Source organism: Mytilus edulis, chromosome 3 (assembly GCF_963676685.1).
Source record: "Mytilus edulis chromosome 3, xbMytEdul2.2, whole genome shotgun sequence".
In the NCBI taxonomy this organism is placed as follows: Eukaryota; Metazoa; Mollusca; class Bivalvia; order Mytilida; family Mytilidae; genus Mytilus; species Mytilus edulis.
This window is the reverse complement of record NC_092346.1, coordinates 61487192-61511158: the sequence shown is the minus strand read 5'-3', so window position 1 is coordinate 61511158 and position 23967 is coordinate 61487192. Positions and strand designations below refer to the sequence as shown.

The 23967-nt window shown below is 32.6% G+C and overlaps 2 protein-coding genes across 2 annotated transcripts; both read right to left on the bottom strand.

Moving 5' to 3' along the window:
- Nucleotides 1-2137: 2137 nt before the first annotated feature.
- LOC139517024 (transmembrane protein 179B-like) lies at nucleotides 2138-16061 on the bottom strand. The gene is made up of 5 exons (XM_071307565.1): nucleotides 15922-16061; nucleotides 11326-11528; nucleotides 5031-5165; nucleotides 3645-3738; nucleotides 2138-2383 (listed from the first exon to the last, which is right to left on the bottom strand). Exons 1-5 carry the CDS (start codon nucleotides 16018-16020, stop codon nucleotides 2249-2251), a joined length of 666 nt encoding a protein of 221 aa, XP_071163666.1. The 5' UTR covers nucleotides 16021-16061; the 3' UTR covers nucleotides 2138-2248.
- A 116-nt stretch (nucleotides 16062-16177) lies between these two features.
- On the bottom strand, nucleotides 16178-22133 carry LOC139517025 (transmembrane protein 179B-like). Its single transcript, XM_071307566.1, has 5 exons — nucleotides 21931-22133; nucleotides 21076-21263; nucleotides 20145-20282; nucleotides 19146-19239; nucleotides 16178-16800 (listed from the first exon to the last, which is right to left on the bottom strand). The coding sequence occupies exons 1-5, from the start codon at nucleotides 22027-22029 to the stop codon at nucleotides 16669-16671; spliced, it is 651 nt and encodes a 216-aa protein (XP_071163667.1). The 5' UTR covers nucleotides 22030-22133; the 3' UTR covers nucleotides 16178-16668.
- Nucleotides 22134-23967: the final 1834 nt, after the last annotated feature.

The window sequence follows — 23967 nt, the reverse complement described above, 5'->3', positions numbered from 1 at the left end:
TATACTACTGTTGCCTTTATTTGTTTTGTTCACACCTTGTTGTCAATGTAATGGAATTATATGCGACTGGCCAACGAGTAAGATGTTTAGCTAGCTGTAAAACCAGGTTTAATTCACAATATTACATCATTAAATGCCTGTACCAAGTCGTAACAGTTTTTATCCATTCGTTGGATGTATTTGAGATTTTGATTTAGCTATTTGAGTAGAGACTTTCTGATGTGGATTTTCCTAGGAGGTCGGTATTTTTGTTATTTTACTTTGTGTACTGTTGTTTGTCTTTTCGTTGTTTTTCGTTTTTTATTGATTTTCAGTTTATTTTCTACTCGTGAGTTTGGATATACCTTTAGTAGCTTTCGCCTCTCTTAAATCAGATACCAACGCTTTGCGTAAATTATTTGAACTTGACTTCTATCATTGATATTGTTAAAATTTATAATTATCAAAACTTTTCGAAACTTCGATCTGTTCAAAACACGGGCAACGGATTCTCTACCACGGGATAGATAACACAGGCTATTAGGTCAGCTTTCCAACAATCCTCTATGATTCCGTACGTTATTTTAAGAAATAATTAATGCAAGCTATACTTTATTGTAGTTTTAACATGGGTAGGCAATATATTCGTAATTAGTTTTGCCCGAGCGATAGTGAGGGCTAAAATAACACAAATATAATGCATACCCATGTTAAAACTACAATAAAGTATAGCTTGCATCAATTATTTCGATTCTGATTAGGACAATGAAGGTAATTTCTATGTCCGATGTGTATAAGTGTAGAGCATTTATGTAGGCTATTCAATGAACCTCTCTTTTTTGCTTGTAAACAAGTAATGATTTTTCAGAGGGAGGAGTTTTGAACAGCCAGCATAAACAGTTGTCGTATCTAGGTCAAATATGTCAATTTCGAATTGCAACACATTAGGAATAGATTACCTTAGCTGTATTTGGCAAAACTTTTAGGAATTGTTGGTCCTCAATGATCTTCAACTTTGTACTCTATTTGGCCTTTTAAACATTTTTTGATCCGAGCGTCACTGAAGAGTCTTTTTTAGACGAAACGCGCGTCTGGCGTAAATATACAATTTTGATCCTTGTATCTATGATGAGTTTATTTACAGTCATTATAAATGAATTAGTAACAACATGTGCATCATTTCAGAGTTTGGAAATGTTTTAAGTTAATAAAATATATTAAATACATGCCAATTTGATAAAATTCATTATTCTGCAGTAGTCAATATATGCATGTCCAAACAAATTTTATTGGTTTAGAGCATGGGTTTATTCACAAAGCAAAAGAAGCACGTCATATTAGAATGGTCTTTTATATTTTCTGGCGTGCAAAATCATTAAACCTGACATCTTTAATGATTGTGTTTACATCCACTGGGTTGATGCCCCCTGCTGATGAATATTTATTCTTAAATGTATCAAAATCCAAGATAACAGCATTTTTAGGGTGACATGAACTATCATTGATGTGGTTATATCACAAAAACTTTAAGAGCTATGAATCAATCAAATTAAGGTCATCACTCAAGAAATTTTACGGTCGCCATCATGAGCTGATTGACCATTATGACAAAAGTGTGTCAGAAATCATATCTGATATTCTTCCTCAGTCATAATAACCTTCCATCATTACCGAACTGAACAAAGAAATAACACGACGGGTGCCGTATACGGTGCAGGAAACGCTTACCCTTCTGGAGCACCTGATTTCACTCCCGGTTTTTAGTGCAGTTCGTGTTGTTTCTTAATTATTATTTATAACTGTTGATGTACATGTCCTTTGGTTTTGTGAGTCTTTGTTTACTCCTTGGTTTTGATTGTTATTGTCTTTAATTGTTTAATATACAAAAGGTTTTCTATTCCAGGAATAGTTTACCCCTGAGGTATTTAGAAAGAAAAAAAATTTACTCAATGCTCTTCAACTTCGTATTTCATTTGTCATTGTAAACATTTTTATTCGAGCGTATCTGATTGGTTGCTTTTAAACAGCGTTTGACGTACATACTTATTATTGATGAAATTTTTGTTAGACAAAATTAGGAAAATATTTCAACTGAAAACTTAACCATGTGTCAAAGTTTGAAGCAAAATGCAAAGCCAAAAAATTTGCAAAACATAGCTTAATTCCAAAAAATAAGTTTATCGTACATCTACAATAATCATGATAATAGGGAAATATATGGACATGCAACGAAATCGTAAGTTCTTATTTTCTGTTCAACATCAAACATTTAAGCAGTTGGTTCCACATTCGCAATCCTTTCCCTGTCAGTTGACGATTGGCGAAGTCGTCTGTTTCTATGAAAACGCAATATTCCAAGAGCAACTTGCAACAGAAAGAGTAAACAAGCAGTCCAACAAGCAATCTGAAATATAACAATGAGCTGATAACTTTTTCTCCGGAACAATTAATGCGACATGATGATGAAGGTAGAAATTAACAAAGACGTTTCTGAGGAAAAGTTCTCTCACAAAGTTGTGTAAACTTTAACTACCATAAATACCGTAATACCGAAAACGAAGTTTCAATGTTGTTGTTAATGCCGGGTATACATATTATTCCGTTTGTACAGATACGGAGGTCTTCAAATTAGAATATATTACAAACATGATCATATGAACGTTCTAATTGTCATTTCTCAGTAGCAACATACTCTCTGTCCCAGTTTATGGCGTCTACTCAATTACTACGTTAAGCTTGTGCATGTTCACTCTATAAGTATATGAACTTCATTAAAAGGGGACTACATGTCTTAGATATATATTTGATTACAGAACACCGGTTATAGTCTGACGGACATATTTTAACTAAGTGTTGATCCACCATTTTCTACATTAGAAAATGCTTGTACGAAGTCAGGAATAGGACAGTTGTTGTACACTCTTTGGTGTGTTTGAGCTTTTGATTTTGCCATTTGTTTAGGGACTTTTCGTTTAGAATTCTCCTCGAAGTTCGGTATTGTTATTATTTTACTCTTTCGCGTGCATATCAGGAAATGCCTACACTGTCGAAGCACTTGCCGACACATCCGGTATTGCTTTTTTTAAGTTCAAATAATGTATTTTCTTAATCGATTTATGAGATTTGTACATTGGAAAGCTACTGTTATGTAAAGGATGAACATGATTCGTATCAAAAATAAATTGCATTGTCTCCTTGGGGACTCAAACAGAATACCTCTTTGACACAAGGCAGCGTTCTAACCTAATGAGTATATCTTTGCATTTACATTAATGGATCTTTACCAGTTTGTTCTTATGTTGGGATGTTACATCACTGTCTAAGTCTAAGGAGCAGGATTGAGATCTCACAAACATATTTAACTTTGTTACATTCTATATGAACCTGTCCCATGTATGCATCCTTTAATTTGTTGTTGTCTCTCATATTTGTATTACTTTTATTGTTTAATCAAGACGTCTGATTTATTTTTTTATTTTTTTACATTGTGTCATTTCGGAGTGTGGGTTCTGCTCATTGCGGAAAGTCGTATATCGACCTAAAAGTGTCATTTGGACTCTAATGTATATTTTTGTTATTGACAGTAAAATATACAATGCCCACATTTATTTATTTGTATATCGAATGAAATACTAAAATAGTTTACCTTGCAACCAAGTACTCACCTGTGCAACAGTCAGTAGTCTAGCATAGTTTCCAGGTGTAAATTTTGTTGAAGTTTTTTTGTCAGTAAACTGAATGATTTTTCCATCACCACACCTTCAAATATGAAATCAATAGTAATAGCGTTTGTATCAGTATTTAAAATCGAAGCACTTTCGTGATACTCTTGATAAAAAACAATATACTAGAAAATACTTCCTGTTGTTAGACAACTATTGTTTAAATAACAGCTGCACAAATTAATTAAAGTATGCTTTTTAAACTGCTTCCATATCGGACAAACGATGATGTGATGTTTTTTTATGTGACAGTTTATTTTGCGATTCTTTTTCGCGGTCGGCATTCAAAGTACGTCGATAACTTAGATACAACTGTTTGGATTTACAAAAATTAAGTGTTGGGTGTAAATTGCAAGATATAAACAACATATGTACACTGTCAGAAATAGAAATGATATGTGTACTCGCTACGTAACAGGTGAAAACGTCTGCGAACCTCCCTTTACGTCCTATTTCTAAAGCTGGTAGAAATCAAATTTTATTTTTCCGACAAAGTACATATATTTTAAAGCTATGATATTTTCTAAATTCGAAAAGTCGTTTCTGGTATGTATTGGGAAATACAATTTGATTTTAGCTGGCCAGTCTTGTGTAGACCAACGCACATCTGTCGCGCCAAGGTACAAGCCTGGCATCTTTGACGAGTTTTACAACCACTGGATAAATACTACTGTATGTGGACGTTTATTTCCCGAGAGTGGTCAAGTTGGGTATTGATTCATTATTCCTTATTCCATATTCGTTACTTATTCCTTATTCGTTACCTATTCGTTACTTATTCCTTTCGTTACCTATTCGTTAATTATTCCTTATTCGTTACCTATTCGATAATTATTCCTTATTCCTTATTCCTTACCTGATCAATGCTTATCCCTTCTTCTTTACTTGTTACGTATTCGCTTTTTAATTTATTTCCCCCTTTTTAATTCTTTATATTCCTATCTCTGGTAAATTATCGGGTTTTCATTTAAAACAAATTCACGGACCAACGACATTATATATTTATTCATCCATTATTTTAACACGAAATATCATTGATACTTTCATATCTATACATTATTTACTATTTATAATATGTTGAATTGTTTGGAAGATTGACTGTTTGTTTATCTCTAGATTTTGGATGTCAAAGTCTTATTTGGTATAATTTAAGAGAGAAAATGCCAATATGACGTTCCTCATTAAAAGACTCATATATTTGATGAGTTTTGAACAACATTCTAGTACTCCATTATATATGCTAAACAGGAAAAACATTTAAAAGTATCTCTAGCAAAATCTTTTTCATTTCAATTTTTAAATAAATACAATGAGAAGACATGAACCTACGTCTTTATATTAGAGTATTCTTCCAGCTTATCACAGAATAATTTATAACCAACACTTATCATGCATGCACTGATCAATACCATCACGGAAATAGCAGAATTTATCAACATAGATGGCATAACCCACATTTCTGACCTACAAAACAAAGAAGAAAAAAGTGTATGTTAAAATATTGCTAGATTTTACACATTCAGAAGCTTCACGGCTTCTGAAGGGTAACATCGACATTTTTCAGTCAAATGTCATCAGATTAAATGATCCAATGTATAGTCGAATAGAATAACATTGATTTTACAATATGATGTTCCGGCTATCTAAACATTCTCGAACGCAGGACAAAACTTTTTTTCAAATTTCAACAATAAAAAGTCAAATTACAAAAAAAAACGGAAAATTCAAAACGGAAAGTCCCTTATCAAATGGCAAAATCAAAACCTCAAACACATCAAACGAAAGGATTACAACTGTTTTATTCCTGACTTGATACAAACATTTTCTTATGTAGAAAATGGTGGATAAAACCTGGTTTTATAGTTAGATAAACCCTCACTTGTATGACAGTCGCATCAAATTCCATTATCTTGACAACGATGTGTGAACAAAACAAACAGATATAATAGGTTAAAATGTCAAAAATAGGGGAACAGTAATCATCATTGTGTTATAATCTTAATCCCAAAACAATAAATATGTAGCAAAGAAGCACAAAATGGCATATAACTAAGTATATAATCAAATATTAATGACAAGAATACACAAATTCACCATAGTACAATAACACAATGACGTGATGTATAAGTACAGAGTTACGTCATTTATGTATCAGAAAAACATTAAAAGGCATATAGACAAAGCACATAGCAAAAATGAAAGGCAAGCATACAAACATGTTTTACAATGGCACAATAACGGAAGTTTAAATACAGAGCCACGCTATATGTATCGAAGTAACATCAAAGAGCATACAGACAAAGCACATCAGCAAAAATGAAAGACAAGAATACAAAACCACCATAAACAATAACATAATGACAGGATGTACAAGTACCACAAGAATCTTATGTATAATAACAAAGCACAAAAAGGCATATATCAAATTGAACAACCTCATTCATTGATTTTATTTTCTTAATTTTGAACTCTATTTATATGCGTTAAATGCACCCATAAACGATTGAAAGATTTTAAGTACTGGGACCGAATGGTTAGGTTAACTTTAACTCTGACGAAGAATTGCGTGTTTGACGTCAGAATGTCAACGTCACACAGGTAGAGATATAAAATTATTTCAATAAATAGATACTTGTGTCTGGGTTTTTTATAGGTTGCACTTTGTAAATACAGCTGTTTCACGAACCAAGCCTCGTATTGGGAGATATATAATATTCATATGTAATTAATTTTGTTTACGTACTAGTTCCTAGATATGATCTCTATATGTCGTCTATTAGACACATAACTTGTGAATGTAACCAGTTAATATACATATGCCTCAGCGGTCAAATCGAAAAAAAAAGTCAAGGAAGGAGTAGTACAGAATTTCTATCTACATCTACATCTACATAATATTTCTTAACTTCAATATGTTGAACATTACAAGAAGGCACATACTAGGGAAACAAAGGGGTAGGTCCAGTAAGACCCTTTTTTGGCCCCAAAATATAGCAGTTTTACAAAATTGTTAAAATGTAAACTTTTAGTTATTTATTGGACAGTATAATGCTTCTGCTACATAAATCTGGGCTGATTTTAACAATACGATGCTCATATATCGGGTACTAGCACCATTAAGTCATGCTAAATTACTGAAATCCTCACAGTTCTAGCATTTTAGTTAAAAACATGGATGCGGCCACTTTCATTTTTGACAAAAAACCATCTGAAAAGTGACATTTTTCGGCATATTTGGTAGATTTTTCATATTTGAGCTTGAATCGGATCGTTTTTGATGACTAAATCAGTTAAAATCTTTCACATAAAATAATTGATTCAAATGAAATAGACACTTAAGCGTTAACAAAGTGGTTAAAATCTTTTGTCAGATGAACCTGAAATTTGAGGCCAAAATGGGTCCTTACCGGACCTACTCCTTTAAAATCAAAACATATTTACTATACTATAAAAATCATTTTTTTGATTTTTTGGTATATAGTTAAAAACATGACACGATTTAGCAATACATATGTGGTTTTGCACCAGACTTAAAGGCTTCTAAATCTGGGCTACAGGCTACTTGGTATGGTAAGGAATTCCACAACCTTTTTGTTCAAAAATTGATTTAAATGATAATTTGTGGGAGAGAATGGCTGTATGAATTTATGTTCTTTTGATGGTATTAAGTATTTATTGACTGGTATGGAAACTAATTGATGTTGAATTTTATATAGCATGGTAACTGTAGTGTTGGCAAGCTTAGATGTTCAAGCATGGCTGTTACACTACTTTGGTAGCTGTATTGATTGAGTGTATACCTGGCAGCTCTTCTCTGAATCATTTCAATTTTATGTATTTGTTGTTTCTGCCAGGGGTCCCATACGACACTACAGTATTCTATTTTTGGTCTGAAATATGTTTTATAAGCGATTTTGTAAAGCAAAATTATATCCGGGTGAAATTTGATCCGGAGGAAAAAATGTCACAGTAGTTGTTGTTATTTTTTTATCCGGAGGAAAATATTTCCCTGGGATATTTATTCCTTTGTCGTGAAATTCTATCTAGGTAGTTAACTTATTGAATAGTTATTAGAAAAAACTCATTCTTTAAAAATACTATGAAATAATAATAGTGTATTTGAAACAAAGCGAAATTGTTAAAAAAAATGTATTATAATAGGGAATAATTTCGCAAATTATCCTTGAAAAAATTTCCTGAAATATTTAAGTCAATATTATCCTTTTAAAAAGAAAATTATCATGAAACATAGGGAAGAAAACCAGAAGTAATTTCAAAGATCGTAATTGTGAAAATAATACCATGATTAAATAAGGTTAGTGAAATTCATGTAAAAGTGAGTTGTTTTCAGATCTCAGTACAAATTTTAATTTAAAAGTAAGGTAGAAATATAGTTGCATTACTACTGTTAACAGTAATAGAAGAATTTGATTATGATGATATTTTAACTATATAAATAGTTTTGTCTGGGGACAGAGATGTAGTTGTTGATTATATGGAAATCAGATAAATCATAGCATAACAATATATTGGAACAAAAGCATGTTTAACAGCTGGATAGTTTTTACCTGTGAAATGTTATCTGTCTTATTAAATCAAGTTGTAAGTCATCGTTTTATATAAATGAATATATAAAAAATAAGATTCAAAGAAAAATTTCACTATGAAATAGATTCAGAAATATAGTATATTAATGTCTTTAAAATATAAATTGCTCATAATTACCTCCCTTTGATAAATTATGCAAATTTAGTATACCTTTGTGAAACATTTTATTATTATAGTCAGGTATATATTGATTGTGAGTAACTTACATGGTAGTTAATGGGACTCTATTTCGCGGTTCTGTGAAATATAGTACGGCAAATATATACCGGTATATACTATCCGCATAACACAGATAGATTTCCACTCCTCTGGAAAAAATCAACCTCTGAAATACCATGCCTGGAAAAAAATTACCGGGAAAAACTATCCTCAGGATAAAATATCACAGAGGAAGAAATAAACCGTTACATCTTCTCTTGTTTTTATGCTGTTGGTTTTGACGTTTCTTTTAATAAATCTCAGTGATGCATTTGCATCAGATCGTTTAGTGATGGAAATGCCAAGATATTTTGCTTAGTCTGTGGATTTTAAAATATGATCATGTAGTGTGTATCTATATATTGGTTTATGTTTTCTTGTTGTGTGGATGATTTCACATTTGTCTTGGTTAAAGGACATAAGCCATTATTGTTCCCATTGTTCCAATGTATGTAGGTCTGATTGAAGGGTGTGACAGTCAGTTAGTGATCATATTGTTAAATATATATATATATTGTTATAAATATATTAAATGACTGAATAAATAGTCAACGATAAATCTTACGGGGCGATGGATCATATAAACATGATTCAGTACACTACAAAATATAATATATAACAAGTCTAAAAGGCTACAACATTACCAATATCTAACATATTGTTCGTTTTATTGTGTTTTTGGTGATGTTGTACCCTTTTAGACTTGTTATATATTGTTATAAATATATATGAGGTTGTCTGACATGTCATTTATGTAAATTAAGAACAGACATGGGCCTAGAACAGAGAGCTTTGAGGAACGCCTGACAGTACAGGACAGCTATTTGATTTGTGACTGTCAACTACCACTTTTGGAGATCTATGTGATAACCATGCCTCTATCCAATCTGATATTTTGTTATTTATTCCCATGCGTTTCAGTTTTAGAATAAGTCTTTGATGGTCCACTTTATCAAACGCTTTTGAAAAGTCCATGAAAACTACGTCAGATTGTTTACCCTTTTCCATATAATCAAGTATTTGTTGTGTGAATGTTAAAAGTTGTGTTTCGCAGCTAACTTTTGATCTAAAACCATGCTGCAGTGGGTTTTGTAAATCATGATTTTCTAGATGTTTCATTATGGATGATACGATTATGTGGTCTAATGATTTACTAAGAATGCATTTTAGAGAGATGGGCATGTAATTTTCAGGTTTAGATTTTGCTCCTTTTTTAACACTGGTATAACCATGGCCTCTCTCCAGTCGTTTGGTACTGTGCCTGTATTTCCTGATGAGTTAAACAAGAAAGATATTATAGGTGAGATTTCTTGATGAACTTCTTTTAGAAAATGAGGTGATATTTTGTCTGGACAAATTGCTTTAGATGGGTTTTGAATTTTTTAGTAATTTAGATATTCCTTCTTGGGTGATATTTATTTGCTTCATTTCAAATTTGTGTGTTGTTGATTTTAATTATTTTAGTTCACAAATGTGAGATAGTTTCAAAGGATTAAGTGTGGTAAATGCTGAGTGAAACTAATGGTTTAGTGCTTCAGCCTAATCTTGAGGGTTTGTTTTTGTAATACCATTTACCTTTAGTGGTGATACACGCATGTTTTCACTTATCTAGTTTTTTATGAATGACCAAAATTTCTTGCTTGGTTTACTTTGGTACTTGGTGTTTTAAGGATCTGTGCTTTTTGATAGTATCTGATTTATTCTCCGTTTTCGTTGCCTTTATTTTCTTATGTATTCTGTCTCTTTTTCTTCTTAGTCTCGTAGTTTCTGGTGTTAGCCAAGGAATATATTTTATTTTTTATCAGTGTCCACTTTTCTTCTGTGGTGTTATTAGTTAGTGTTAGAAAGAGGATTCATCTTGGATTTTTTTACTTCTGTGCGTATTTTGTCCAAGTCTGCTTTTTTTGTATTGACTTAATTTTCTTGGGGTCTTCATTTTTCTACCCATTGGGATGTTCATTTCGTGAAAGACAATGTTATGGTCTGATGTTCCAAAACTTGGTAGTGTTTTATGTTTTGTACGAGTGAAAACTGATTTAGGTAAATCAAGTCTAGTGTGTTTTCATGTCTTTTTGGTATATGTACAACCTGTTTAAGATTATGGTCATTCATGATATCAAAAATGTTGTTATATGTATTTGTAAATTTACAATTTGGTTTCAGTTCTTGTTCAACCCAGTCATATTTAGGGAGGTTGAAATCTCCAAGTTGCCAGATATTACTTTGTGTTGGTATTCTCTGTAATGATTTGCTTAGTTTGGTTAGTGTTTTAGTCAAAGTTAAAGGTTTATGATAAGCCCCAATGTAGATAGATTTGACTCCAATTATATCTACTTTTGCCCATAGTAGTTCACAATGTGTGTCTAGTTCTGGTTGTTCTGATGACAAAATATCAACTGACATTGCTTAAAAGTGAATTTAAGTGTAAGTTTAAACTCTTAGAAGTTCGGGGCATATATCATTGAAAATATGTCGCACAGCCCTATACTTTGACCTTTAAAAATATAGTAGTGCTTATGAACTTTCCATTTTAGGATATATATTTTTTCAAAACTTCATAATAAAAGTGGTACAGTGTTATCCGTAAAAGGAGTTACTATAGGAAATTTCATATCGACATTTACAGAAGTGCAACCTATAGGTGACTACGTATACGGTATGGGTATTTCTTAATTGTTGAAGACAGTCATCACGGTTACCTATATTTCCTTAAATTGCCTTTATAAGCTCAGATAGTTGTCCTACTTTGCATATACAAATTGAGATATTTTTTATAATCTCCAGGCACGTCTGAATAACTGATACAGTTAGTACATACCCAATATTTTGGTTTGCTGTAGATTTTCGAACTGCATATGCGTTATAACTGCCGAGTGCCAGTCCATAAAATATGCATGCAAACACACTCATATAGACGGGGAAATTACAATTCACCTTGTTGCTTGACGTCATCATAAATTTATAGTTACCATCACCTTTCTCGAAGTCTGCATATAGTATGCACATTCCTTCAAAACCATTCTGAAAGAAAAAGTTTTCGGTGAGAATGCAACAAAACGAAAAATGTCTTTTAAACAGTACTAATAGAGTCATATTTACATTCCACGGGGACATCCGGACGGTTTGATTTGTATCATGACACAATTACGACTGTACCTCCTTTTCCCCCTAAACCCCTCCCTTAGTTTCATGAATAATGTTTTATATTATACTATAAATAGTTCAAGTAGTTATATTTTCTACCGAGAATCTGAATTATGTTTTCTTAATCGATTATTTATATCTATGTCATAAAAAACAAAGTATGTTCAGTCGTATATACTGTTTATACCGGGATTCCACTAAAATATATAAACTAAAAAAAACCGAACTCTTTAGATAAATAGAATGGTGCCGGTGCAATAACTATTTGATGGATGGATCTGTAAATACTCATACTAATGCAACAACGTTTGTAACGTTCATTTTGATTGGATAACGTCACTCATATGACCTATTTTAAATACATGTTTTAACGTTGTTTTCTGTCAGTTTCATTAGAATGGAGATAACAATATTGTATTTTGAGCTCCGATGGCATCAATTGGGGATTTGATGGTCGCAAATTAAGTTTACTGGCGACGCGTTAAAAGAGGGACGAAAGATACCAAAGGGACAGTCAAACTCATAAATCTAAAACAAACTGATAACGCAATTGGCTAAAAATGAAAAAGACAAACAGAAAAACAATAGTACACACGACACAACATAGAAAACTAAAGAATAAACAACACGAACCCCACCAAAAACTAGAGGTGATCTCAGGTGCTCCGGAAGGGTAAGCAGATCCTGCTCCACATGTGGCACCCGTCGTGTTGCTTATGTGATTACAAATCCGGTAAATAGTCTAATTCGGTAGGTCATATTCATGAAAGGGAAAGGGCAGGGGATTGTAGTTACGACGTAAGGAACATATCCGATATCATTTGTGAAACGGTTATTCCATAACGGTTAACCAACTCGTGATGGCGTCCGTAAAATTTACGAAGGGATGATTTCAACTTCACCATTTGGAACTCTTGGTTTAATAGCTTCCTTGTGAGCAGCAAACCTCTATCTAAAAAAACATGATAGGAAATGCAAGCACGGGAATATCGTATCAATTGGGAGATATATACCCCATATGCAGTTATCTCCCAAATCACACATCTTGAAGTAACATGATGTCCGTCCGTGTCCAGCTATTTATATATATATATATATATATACAAACAAGTCTAAACAAGTGACAAACCATACAATATACATGTCCACTGGATCTAAGAGTGATATAGATACAAGGTTAATGCCAATATTTATATAAGTATATAGCGGATGTGGTCGAGTGGTCTAGAGCGCTGGACATGAGGCTAAGCGATTGGTGCTGTAGTGTATCAAAGGTGTGAGTTCGAATCCCGCTGAGGGACGGACAAAAAATTGTCAGTATAAAATCTAACTCTAACACTGTTTGGTGTAATTTTCAGACTTATATATCTATATATATATTTATGTTGTGTTTTTCCCATTTAAATGATTTAATGTCTTTTGTGAATACATTAAAAAAATGTTACTGATTTTATTTAACGTCATTATTTGTTCGTAAAAAACGAAGACGAAAATCAAAAGAAGAATATTAGATACTAGTAACTTTTAAAATACTTACATAACTCACCGTACTTTTATTTGATTTGCAGACAAAAATTACATTATTTTTTTTTTATTATTTCCCAATAACATAAACGATACGCAGGTTTAGCGTACAAAATTTTAATCCTGGTATCTATAATGAGTTTATGCAGTATAACACTATAAAACCAGGTTTAATCCACCATTGTCTACATAAGAAAATCCCTGTATCAAGTCAGAAATATGACAGTTTTATCCAATCGATTGATGTGTTTGAGCTTTTGATTTTGCCATTTGCTTATGGACTTTCCGTTTTGAATTTCCCTTTTGACAATCAAAACAAATTTCGAAAAAAGAAGAATTCAATTCTTAATTGAATTTATTCAACTAAAGTTACTTCTTTGCTGAGGGAATGGAGGGGGGAATGAAAACATCATGTTAATAACTACATGCGTCTTAAGAGTTTTTTCATTGATTTACTTTCATCAGTATGATTTACTTTCATCAGGATGATTTACTTTCATCAGGATGTTTTTCTTTCATCAGGAACAATCAAAGCCGAATATTTGAAAGCTGATGATGTATTTAAGAACCGAAACAATTAAAGAGCAATGTGACCACAAAGGACATAGAAATAGCCAAGGAAAGTACATGGTGTATAGGTTTAATTTGGAATAATTATGAAGTACACTATTCGAAGTGTTGGCAACTTAAAAAACTGAGACCTACGAACATATCTTACAAATATATTATTTATATTTTTAGTTTAACATCATATTGACCCGCATGGTATTAACAAAAAACACTGAAAATGCGTTTGACAATTAACTAAAAGTCTCCGTTCTAAAACTTTATCATATTTGCATACAGAAAGTTTTAATTTTATTATTTAGAAGACAGAATATGCAAAAATGTTGACGCCTTGTAAAATTTAAAAAAAAAACGTCATTGATCTTTCATAGTGATTTGGCAGAAACACCGTACGAATATTTGACGACCGGGCAAAAAGAAAGACCAGATAATATGGTTTCGACTGATCAATATATAATATATATATATATATATATTGTTTTACTTTTTTTTATAAATATGTATCAAAGCTATCAAATTTTAAAGAAGTAAATTTTTTTCTTCGTTAAAACCTTTCCGTTCTAGTTCGCCGCCTCAATGATAAGACTTACATTGATATTTGCCTTTATCTTTCGATAACTTTCGTTGTATTTTATGTGGAGCATGATCTGCTTACCTTTCCGGAGTACCTGTTATCGCCCTCTGATTGTAGTGGGGTTCGTACTGCTCAGTAATTGGTTTTCTATTTTTTGTTTTATGTCTGTTTGTCTTTTTATTAATTTTTAACTCTGGCGTTTTCAGTTTATTTTCGAATTATGAGTTCGCACCCCTTTTTTTGCATTTTTATAGGAACGAACGGTGCGCCTCTGTTTGCTTGCTGACCTTTTCGTATTTTCATATGAATTGGAGTTCTTTCAGAAACTTGTGAAAAACAAGAAGATCAAAGGTGCCAGGTCATTTCATTTCAAATTTAGATTTATTGATGGTGTTTTATCCATTAACAATCTGAACTTTTCCGATTGGGTTCAAATTTTGAAATTATTAATTTCCTCCGCCTTGGTAGCAATATACAAACTTCACCTGTATCTGGGATATACATTTCTCAATTTATTCGGTATTCAAGAGCATGCAGCAACTACTCAGACTTTGGAAAACGTCACCAGTGTCTGATCAGAAAGTTGATGAACAAGAGATATGGCAAAGAACGTATCGTCCCTTTTCTATAAAAGTTCATTGGAAGGCACCAGGACCTTGTTGATAAATATTCGTTATCATCTTCACAACTAATACACGATGGTCTTGAAGTATAGATTCTGTGTACTGACGTTGGTTGTCATCTTGATAACGTGTTAAAGCATTCTTTTATATGTCTTTATGAATACCACGTTTAACTTATACATCCAATCATTGTGTTATTGTTCTATGATTATTTTCTTATTCTTGTCTTCTATTTTTGCTAATATGCTTTGTCTACATGCATTTTTGTGTTTCTTGTATATATGACGTGGCTCTTATCTTATATATCCGTCATTGTGTAAATGCTCTATGATAATTTTGGTATTCTTGTCTTTTGTTTTTGCTGATGTGCTTTGTCTGTATGTTTTTTTGTGTTTCTTTGTTACATATGACGTGGCTCTGTACTTATACATCCCGGCATTGTGTTATTGTGCCATGATAAAGGTTTGTTTATATATTTGTTTGTATTATAGTGATTAAGATGATAAAACAATGTTGACTGTTGTACCCATATTTATGATATTTTTACCTATTATGTCTGTTTGTTTTGTTCACACATCGTTATCAATATAACGGAATTTTCTGCGATTGTCCTACAAGTGAGAGTTTAGCTAGTTTTCTACATAAGAAAATGCCTGTACCAAGTCAGGAATATGACAGTTGTTGTCCATTCGTTTGATGTGTTTTACTGATGATCCTTTGATTTTGCCATTTGATTAAATTTTCCTCGGAGTTCAGTATTTTTGTGACTTTACTTTTTAGACAGTGTCCAAAATACAAAACAAAATGTTCGTAATAATAATAATTCGTTTGTTAAATTGCATTACAGTATGTATTCATAAATAAACATACAACGAAGAAAATTAATTGGGGAAATATGAACACATAAGAATCTCGATGTGAATATGATAGTATTGATTATAACATGAAATTATACATGACTTCACGTTTGGCAAATACCTACCGTGGTAACACCGACTGGAATAGATATAGCAAATCCACATATAAATATACAAAAATAAAGTATAGTTTGTACAAGCAACTGTAGATCAACAACAGCCATTATAAGCAGGAACTAAATAAACTACACATACAATAAGGTTTACATTTAAAAATACAACCGATGTTAATTTTAGTTTTTTACCCTTCTGTAAACAAATACAAAATACCATGCATAATCAATGACTAAAGAAATGATCTTTAAATTGTGTATTTTTCCATACTTAAATTTAAGAACTTGTTATGAACCATATAATAATGAAAATAATGGATTTTTCTATTATTGGACGATAAAAAAAACATACTGAAGGTTACAAGTTTTGTTTATCATCTTTTTCATCTGTATATGAATTATTTTCTGTCAATTTAATGGTTCATTTTTGTTTAACTTCCAATGTTTACATTCTATTCCTTTTAATAGTTGAATATATGTGTCATTTCATGGAGAGGGCTTACAAAGGCTTTGTCTGCTGTCCAATCCAACTTCAATTTTATTTGAACAAAATACTGTTTAAACTGAATAAATGCGTTACCCATCTCCAGCTAAGGGTCACATGAATACGGATTAAGTTAGGTCGAATTATTCACTTGCATGTGAATGATTCATAAACTATGCATATACTGTCAGATAGAATTATGAATATCCATAAAGTCGTCATCGTAGTAGACATGATGGAGGTAGAATCCATTACCGGCAATTCACTGTTAGTGATTAGGAGATGGAAGATATAGCTGGTGGTGCTGATCGAGTTCCCTGAGGTTGTAATTTTCGATTTCTGAAAAATCTCAGAAATCCTAGGGCTAATTGCGCTACCCATAGCAAAAATGCTATCCAACATGCAATCTACAAAGTGAGAAAATATATATCAAATATCATTGAATTCTAAAATGTACAAAGAACTTTTAATCCTGCATGGTATCTATAATGAAATTTTTTTTTACAACCACTGGGTCGATGCCACTGCTGGTGGAGTTTTAAATCCCCGAGGGTATCACTAGCCCAGTAGTCAGCACTTCTGTGTTGACTTGAGTTATCATTGATATGATATGTTCATAATTATATTTTAACGGTTAACAAAACATAGATTTTTTTTTTAAATACTAAAGCATTTCTACCTCGGGAATAGATTACCTTAGCTGTATTTGGGAAAACTTTTAGGAATTTTTGGTCCTCAATGCTCTTCAACTATGTACTTTGTTTGGCCGATTTACGATTTTTTTATTAGAATGTCACTGATGATTCTTTTGTAGACGAAACTCGCGTCTGGCGTAAATATACACTTTTAATCCTGGTATCTATGATGAGTTTTTTTAACAAACGTGTATAATTGTGCAATGAAATCGTGCCACCATCCACATTTCAGTTAACTACTCAGCTGGTGTTAGTAACATGTGTCGCTGATTTTAATCTTTTCAGTATGAAATTCAAAACAGTGTAGCTGTGGCCATTGATTGACACATTAAAATCATTCATTGACTGGGACAATTTAGGTGAACGTTTGTATGTAACGACCAATGCTCACTATGTACTTTTTAAAGACACTTAAACTATGGGGTCACCAAAGGTTCTCAACACCTAAATAAAGTAATTCGAAAAATTAATCAGAAATAACACGATATTTTGATTTATATCAATTATATAAATCAAAACACAAAGGTTATTCCTGATTAATTTTTCGAATTATTTTATAATTAAAGCCGTTAAGAAACCTTTGGTTACCCCACAGTTAAAATGTCTATCGTAGGTACGTCGTGAACAGTGGTCGTTACAGACAAACGTTCACGTAAATTGTCCCAGTCAATGGATGATTTTGATGGGTCAATCAATGGCCACAGCTACACTGTTTTGAATTTCATACTAAATAAGTAAGTAAAATGAATGTTATATACTTTTTGGGTCCATGTTTTTCTGTCATCTTGGTGGCTGTTGAATAATTTCAGTTCTTTAAAATTAGTAATTAACTCATAGATCCCAGGATTGAAATTTCATATTTGTGCCAGATGCGCGTTTCGACTACGAAAGACTCATCAGTTATGCCCGAAAAAATGCTAAAAAGGCCAAATAAAGAACAAAGTTGAAGAGCACTGAGGACCAAAAGGTAGAAAAGCCTTAGTATTGCAAGTATTTCAATATCAGTATCACCAAACATGATACACTCCGGGTTTATTAGTGAATCAAAGCGAAAAGTACACTGAATGGTGACCTACAATAAAGTAAGATCACAGTGGCGGATCCAGAAATGTTCATTAAAGGGGGAAAAGGTGGATCTGACTGCAAAAGAAGGGTCCGCTCCTGTCATGCTTCAGTGATTTCCTATATAATCAACCACGTTTTTCATACAATGGGGGAGCTGGTCCACCAGGTAAAAGGTAAAGATAACCGTAAGTTAACAGACTGAAAATAAAGTGCGCAAAAGAGAATGAAGACGTAAAGACAAACAACAGTCACGAAATATTTTTGAATTACACAGCTCATTTATGATGCCTTTACACTTACTGCTTCAAAGTGTGGCATTATATACTAGAAAAGATCATCTTTTAGTTAAATGGCTTTCAATCATCTATGATTTCATTGGTTTTACTGGCTGTTGTTCGTTGTCTGACAAACTCGTTTTTCGTTTAAATCATGTTATTGAATCGTTTCACATAATATTATATCCTAAATTTTCATAGCTTATCATATAAATCATTCCTGGTATCATCGAACTGTGTTTAAAGGGGGTCTCATTGGGGGAGTTCCGATCCCGGATCCCGCTTACTATTTTGTCAGATTCCCGTATCCCGCTTACACTATGTACATAAGCAATTCTCATTTTTTTTTGTCATTTCCCGGGTCCCGCAAGACCTAATTTCCCGTTTTCACGCCACAATAATTTGACTTTCACGTGTCACGCTTACAAAAAATTGGCAGTCCCGCGTCACGCTTAGACCCCAATGAGACCCACTTTAAATTATATCCTTTTGCTTTTGTGGATGATTGTTGTCATCTTGAAAATTAAACGACACCTCCTTATTTCTATACTACAAATGAGTCAAACGAAAGCAGCGAGTCGGACTTGCAACAAAATTGCCATGTAACTGCCGGTTTAAGTTTCTCTCCGCTTTCTTGATTTTTCTAAAAATTCCAATTACTTTTTAGTATCATAATCTTCAATGTTTATTAGGGGAATTTTTGGATATTTAACTTACTTGGGAAATATTCATCATTCGATAGTAATGTCCAGGATGAAAATGTTTGCCAGTATTTACATTATGCCACTCACTCCCTTCTGCATCTGCACAACTAAAGAGGTAAAGCATTTGAACGTTATTTATGATATACACAAATGAAATAAAAATGATTCCGCCTAACGAAACAAATGTTTTAAAATGTACTCTTTGAGATTAGGTAATAACCAATTACTAGTAAATAAGGAACAATAGGGGGAAATGTGTGTCAAAGTGCATTCGGATCTAAAAATATAGTGTTATAAACCATATTCTAAGACGTTTCGGCCTCTGGTCTTCTTCAGTTTCTTTTCGCTTGTTTTTAAACAGGCACGTTACAAATGACAACGGTTATCATTCGGTATCGCCGACATTTCATTTTGTGTACTATATAGAATGTTAGGGAGAAGCTGTTATTTTTATTATAACGATTCAATTTTTTGTAAAAAAAACCAAAGGAAGAGAACCGTTATTAGGAATCAATGATCAAATATCTTGGATATTAGCAATAGTATGTAGATTCGTTCTTTTATACATGAGATAGCTTTTATTTACCACCCTTCACAATAAATTGATGGGCGGAAGGATTGATGGTTGTTAATGTCCAGTCGTACACATGACAAGAACATGTAAGAGCGGTACGAATATGAACCTTGCTTTGTACAAGGCTTACTTGCTGAGACGGATTTTCAACGCGCTAGTTCCCTAAAGTCCTTAGTAAGACATGTAAATCTACCAGGACACATTATTCCGACTCTAAGCCGTTTATTCTTTTTCTTTAACACAATAATGGATCAGCAAGAAATAACAATTTAACGTTTATTAATTTTTTTGTTTTGCATGGCCGAGGTTCAACCTTCGGCCTCCCACACTCGAGGCGAACAAGCTACCACGCAATAAAAGAGTTGATACTCTTTCCAATGCAACAAAAAGGCAAAACATTAAAAGAAATCGACAATAACAATAGACCACTATTCTTACTGTGTATAAAATGCATGATTTTCCAACAGTCCATTGCAAAACTTTTTAAATCCAACTGATATCATACATGCAGCTATAAATGACGTCAATGCCATTACGGCATTTGTTAACACAAATGGCAAAACCCACATGTTTGCTCTGAAACAAAAACTAAAAGCGATTAGTAACTTAAACAACAGTTGATACACTGACAAAATGGCTACAGAAAATATACATGCTTAACCTTATTTTAAAAAACTGAGAAGTTTCTGAATTTTGTTTTTGAAATGACACAATAAGGTGAACACAGAATGTCAAGTCATAGCGTGGAAGGGAACATGTTTATCAACATCAACCTTTTACTTCACTTATAATTATAGAAACACATATATTTATATTTTATATGTTTTTATGATTTCATATGTTTTATTTATAATTTCATATGTTCTTAACTCGAGCACATAATGGGTTCGAGATTGGGTACTCGCTTAACCAGTTTATTCTGTCAAATATGTGTTTGCCTCTCAAGATCACATGCAGGCACTCTTCTCTGAAAACCAATTTCAAATATACCTTAATAAAAAGGTATATAGGATATTTGTTTTCAGAGTCAAGTGACTGTGGTCCAGAGAATGATGCTTTACTCTTTATGGTCTCTCAATTCAAATTGTGTGCTCAGAAGTATCATATTTAGATATAAGAAAATGTGGTATGAGTGCCAATGAGACAATTCTCCATCCAAGTCAAATTTATAAAAAGTAAACCATTATAGGTCAATATACGGTCTTCAACACGGAGCCTAGACTCAAACATGTATATGGTCGTCTGTTGTGTGTCAATGGCATTTTTTCAAATACTTTGTTTTGATTGTGTCAACATCGTTGAACGTGAAATATGTTCTTTTTTTAATTTTCGGTCAAATATTCCTATATTTTACTTAGTTAAACTTTACCCTGTTGTTTGGCTTCTTCTCGATGGGAGTAATGCATACACATAATAACTACCAATTGCCAATCCGTACAGTATACAGCCGACCACACTCATGTACAAAGGGAAATTACAGTTGTTTGAACTAGATACCTTCTGCAGAACGCCATCCTTAAAACGTGCATACAACAAACATGAATTGTCGAACTGAATCTGAAAAGGGGAACATATATATGGTCTAACGTATTTATTTTCAAATTTTCAAATCTAAAATAATATATAAAATCACTTGAAATATTTCCGATATAGATATTTGAGTATTGCACAGTGTGTGTTTGTTTTGTTTTGTTTCTGCTTGTGTTTTTGTAAACCGTGATTTAAAAGCTTAGTCCTTTTATTGTACTATTTTCTATTGAATGTCCTTTCTATTCACATAATGTTTGTCCACTGCAGCGGTCGAAATAATAAAGTTGCTGAAACTAGTTTAAATTCAGGCAATGCAGTAGTTTATCGCTTTTTTACGAAATGTTCCCTCGATCTTGCTGCCTGCAAAATTCCTTTCTCAGCACAGTAGAGTGATATGAAAAATTATCGCTTGATACTAAGGTAGCACGTGCCCGTTGTCAATGAAGTTAGCAACGTCGTAATAGGTAATTTCTTTTCTTACCTCGATTTCTTTTCTCACTTTCGCCATTCCGGCTCAAGCCGAGTATATCAATCTCGTTAAGATGATCAACAATAATCTATGATTATGAACGTTCAAAAATTATAAATCGAATGGAAACATACAAATCAAGGTAACAAACAGAAACTGAGGGAATCACGTTCACTCCAACGTGAATATATACGATATACGAATTGTTTCTTCTCGATTACTTACCTGCGATACTCCTAACGGTATACTTATAATGAAACCACAGACAAATAAAAGAAAATACAGTATAGTTTGTGCAAGCAAACGTGGATCAATTGGTTCCATCGAGAAGATCTTTTCATCTATATCCCTGTATAAACGTGGTATAATCGAGATATTGTATGCAGATCTATATATAATGTTTATGACTTGTCAATTCATTAACTGTATCTTGGTCTTGTTATAATCTTTTATCATTAGGGTTAAATATCAACTTTTGATAAAATAAAAAAATATAATGTATTGTGAACCGGGGTATCGTAGGGTTAAATGGATATCTAAAAATTGAACTTTGCCCGTGTAGGGAAGCAGTGTTTTGATAAAATTTGAATATGTAAATCTGTGGTTGTTTGAATCTTTGTAGTTTATCTAGTTGTTATTAAATGAGATGTATGGTATGCGTTTAAAGGGACAGAAACCAGTCGACAAAAACAACACATTGTAAAGACACATGTCTGTTGTTGAAGATTGAATGTTGGTCTATAGTTGTTTACATCTATACGTCCGTCATGTGTTTTCATGTGGATCATGAGCACTGTTGCTTCATTGGCAATCATACCACATCTTCTTATCTTTATGCTCAAGGTTATTATCAAGATGTTCTTTGTTTGTGTGTGTCGTTTGACTGATGTCACATTTTCTAATAATACTGTAACATCCTACATATCCTTCAACACCAATACCAGAACTTTTTTTTCAAAAAATAAGGTTGGCTTTAATTACTGCACATGATCTAATTCACCAAACAACCTGATATCGTGTCAGCATAAAAGTAGAGCACAACCAACTGTCACAATTTAAAACTCTGATAGATTAATATATTGGCCAAAAACAAATGACAGCCGTGAATGCATACTTCTGACAGCTATTATATATATTTTCTATAGTCTAATTGTTGTCTGTTCTTCTGCTTCTGACACCTGAAGAAAAGGTCATATTGCAACAGTGTATCCAGAAGCATCGTCCCTCTGATGAGCATATAAATGCTATAAAGTAAATAAGGTTGTTTATCTGCATAAGACTCTAAGAAAACCATAATACAGGTTCTTATGTACTGATCTTATGAGACTTTTGCTGTTGAGCAACCGATTTTACAGTAGCTCCGTTTTATTCGATTATTTCATTTTTGTACAATACGTACGTTACGTAAGTTAGATCATCATTGATAAATTAATGATGATGATTTCACGGAACTCGAGCTGCATCGCTGCACATATCAATTCAATTGTACTTATTCTGTATCTTATTTACTTCTATTCAATATATGGCAAAAAGTAAAATCACAAAAATACTGAACTCCGAGGAAAACTATATCGGAAAGTCCCTAATCACATGGCAAAACCAAACGACAAAACACACCAAAAACGAATGGACAACAACTGCCATATTCCTGACTTGGTACAGGCATTTTCAAATGTAGAAAATGATTAAAAAAAATACTGTATAATGTATCATGTGTGTTTCTTAATATGATCAATATATATTTTTAGGCGTGTAAATGCACACTGTGGACGGACCATGATTTGGACAATACCATTTACATTTGATTTGATTTGTCTCAGTGTGAGGGGCACTAACTACGAGATAGAGAAAAACATTTTTATGGTTCAATCTTAATGAAAGTGAAATAGTGAAATAAAAAATCGCTGTTAGAAGCCAATTTGTTTCAGTTTTGTAAAAAAAAGAAGCAAAGAAACATTGCTAATGGATTATTCACTTGCAAGTGTTTTTTTCTTCTTCTTCAAAAACTCATTTTTATACAGGTAAATTCAAGTTTTAACATATTGTTTTAACCTATAATATAAATTAAAACAGACATAGATAAATCAAATTGCACGAGTTTATTATCTATTTATATTTATGTTTATGTTTACAACAGGTTTTATAAACGTCATCAGTCTGCAGAAGGTCATCTCGATGGTTGACTAAGATGACGTCTAGACTACAATAAACATAAGATGCTGATACAAAATATCGAGTAAATGCATCGTTAATTGTTTATTT

Bases quoted from the DNA above. Each gene is read 5' to 3' on its own strand.
- LOC139517024 (XM_071307565.1), bottom strand. From the start codon at position 16,020: ATGGCTGTTGTTGATCTACAGTTGCTTGTACAAACTATACTTTATTTT. The intron at 3,739-5,030 runs GTAGGTTCATGT...TCATATTTGAAG, and splicing joins GAATACTCTAATATAAAGAC to GTGTGGTGATGGAAAAATCA. The intron at 2,384-3,644 runs GTGAGTACTTGG...GTTATATTTCAG, and splicing joins GACTACTGACTGTTGCACAG to ATTGCTTGTTGGACTGCTTG.
- LOC139517025 (XM_071307566.1), bottom strand. From the start codon at position 22,029: ATGGAACCAATTGATCCACGTTTGCTTGCACAAACTATACTGTATTTT. The intron at 19,240-20,144 runs GTAAGAATAGTG...TTACCTCTTTAG, and splicing joins AATCATGCATTTTATACACA to TTGTGCAGATGCAGAAGGGA. The intron at 16,801-19,145 runs GTAAGTTAAATA...CTCACTTTGTAG, and splicing joins GAATGATGAATATTTCCCAA to ATTGCATGTTGGATAGCATT.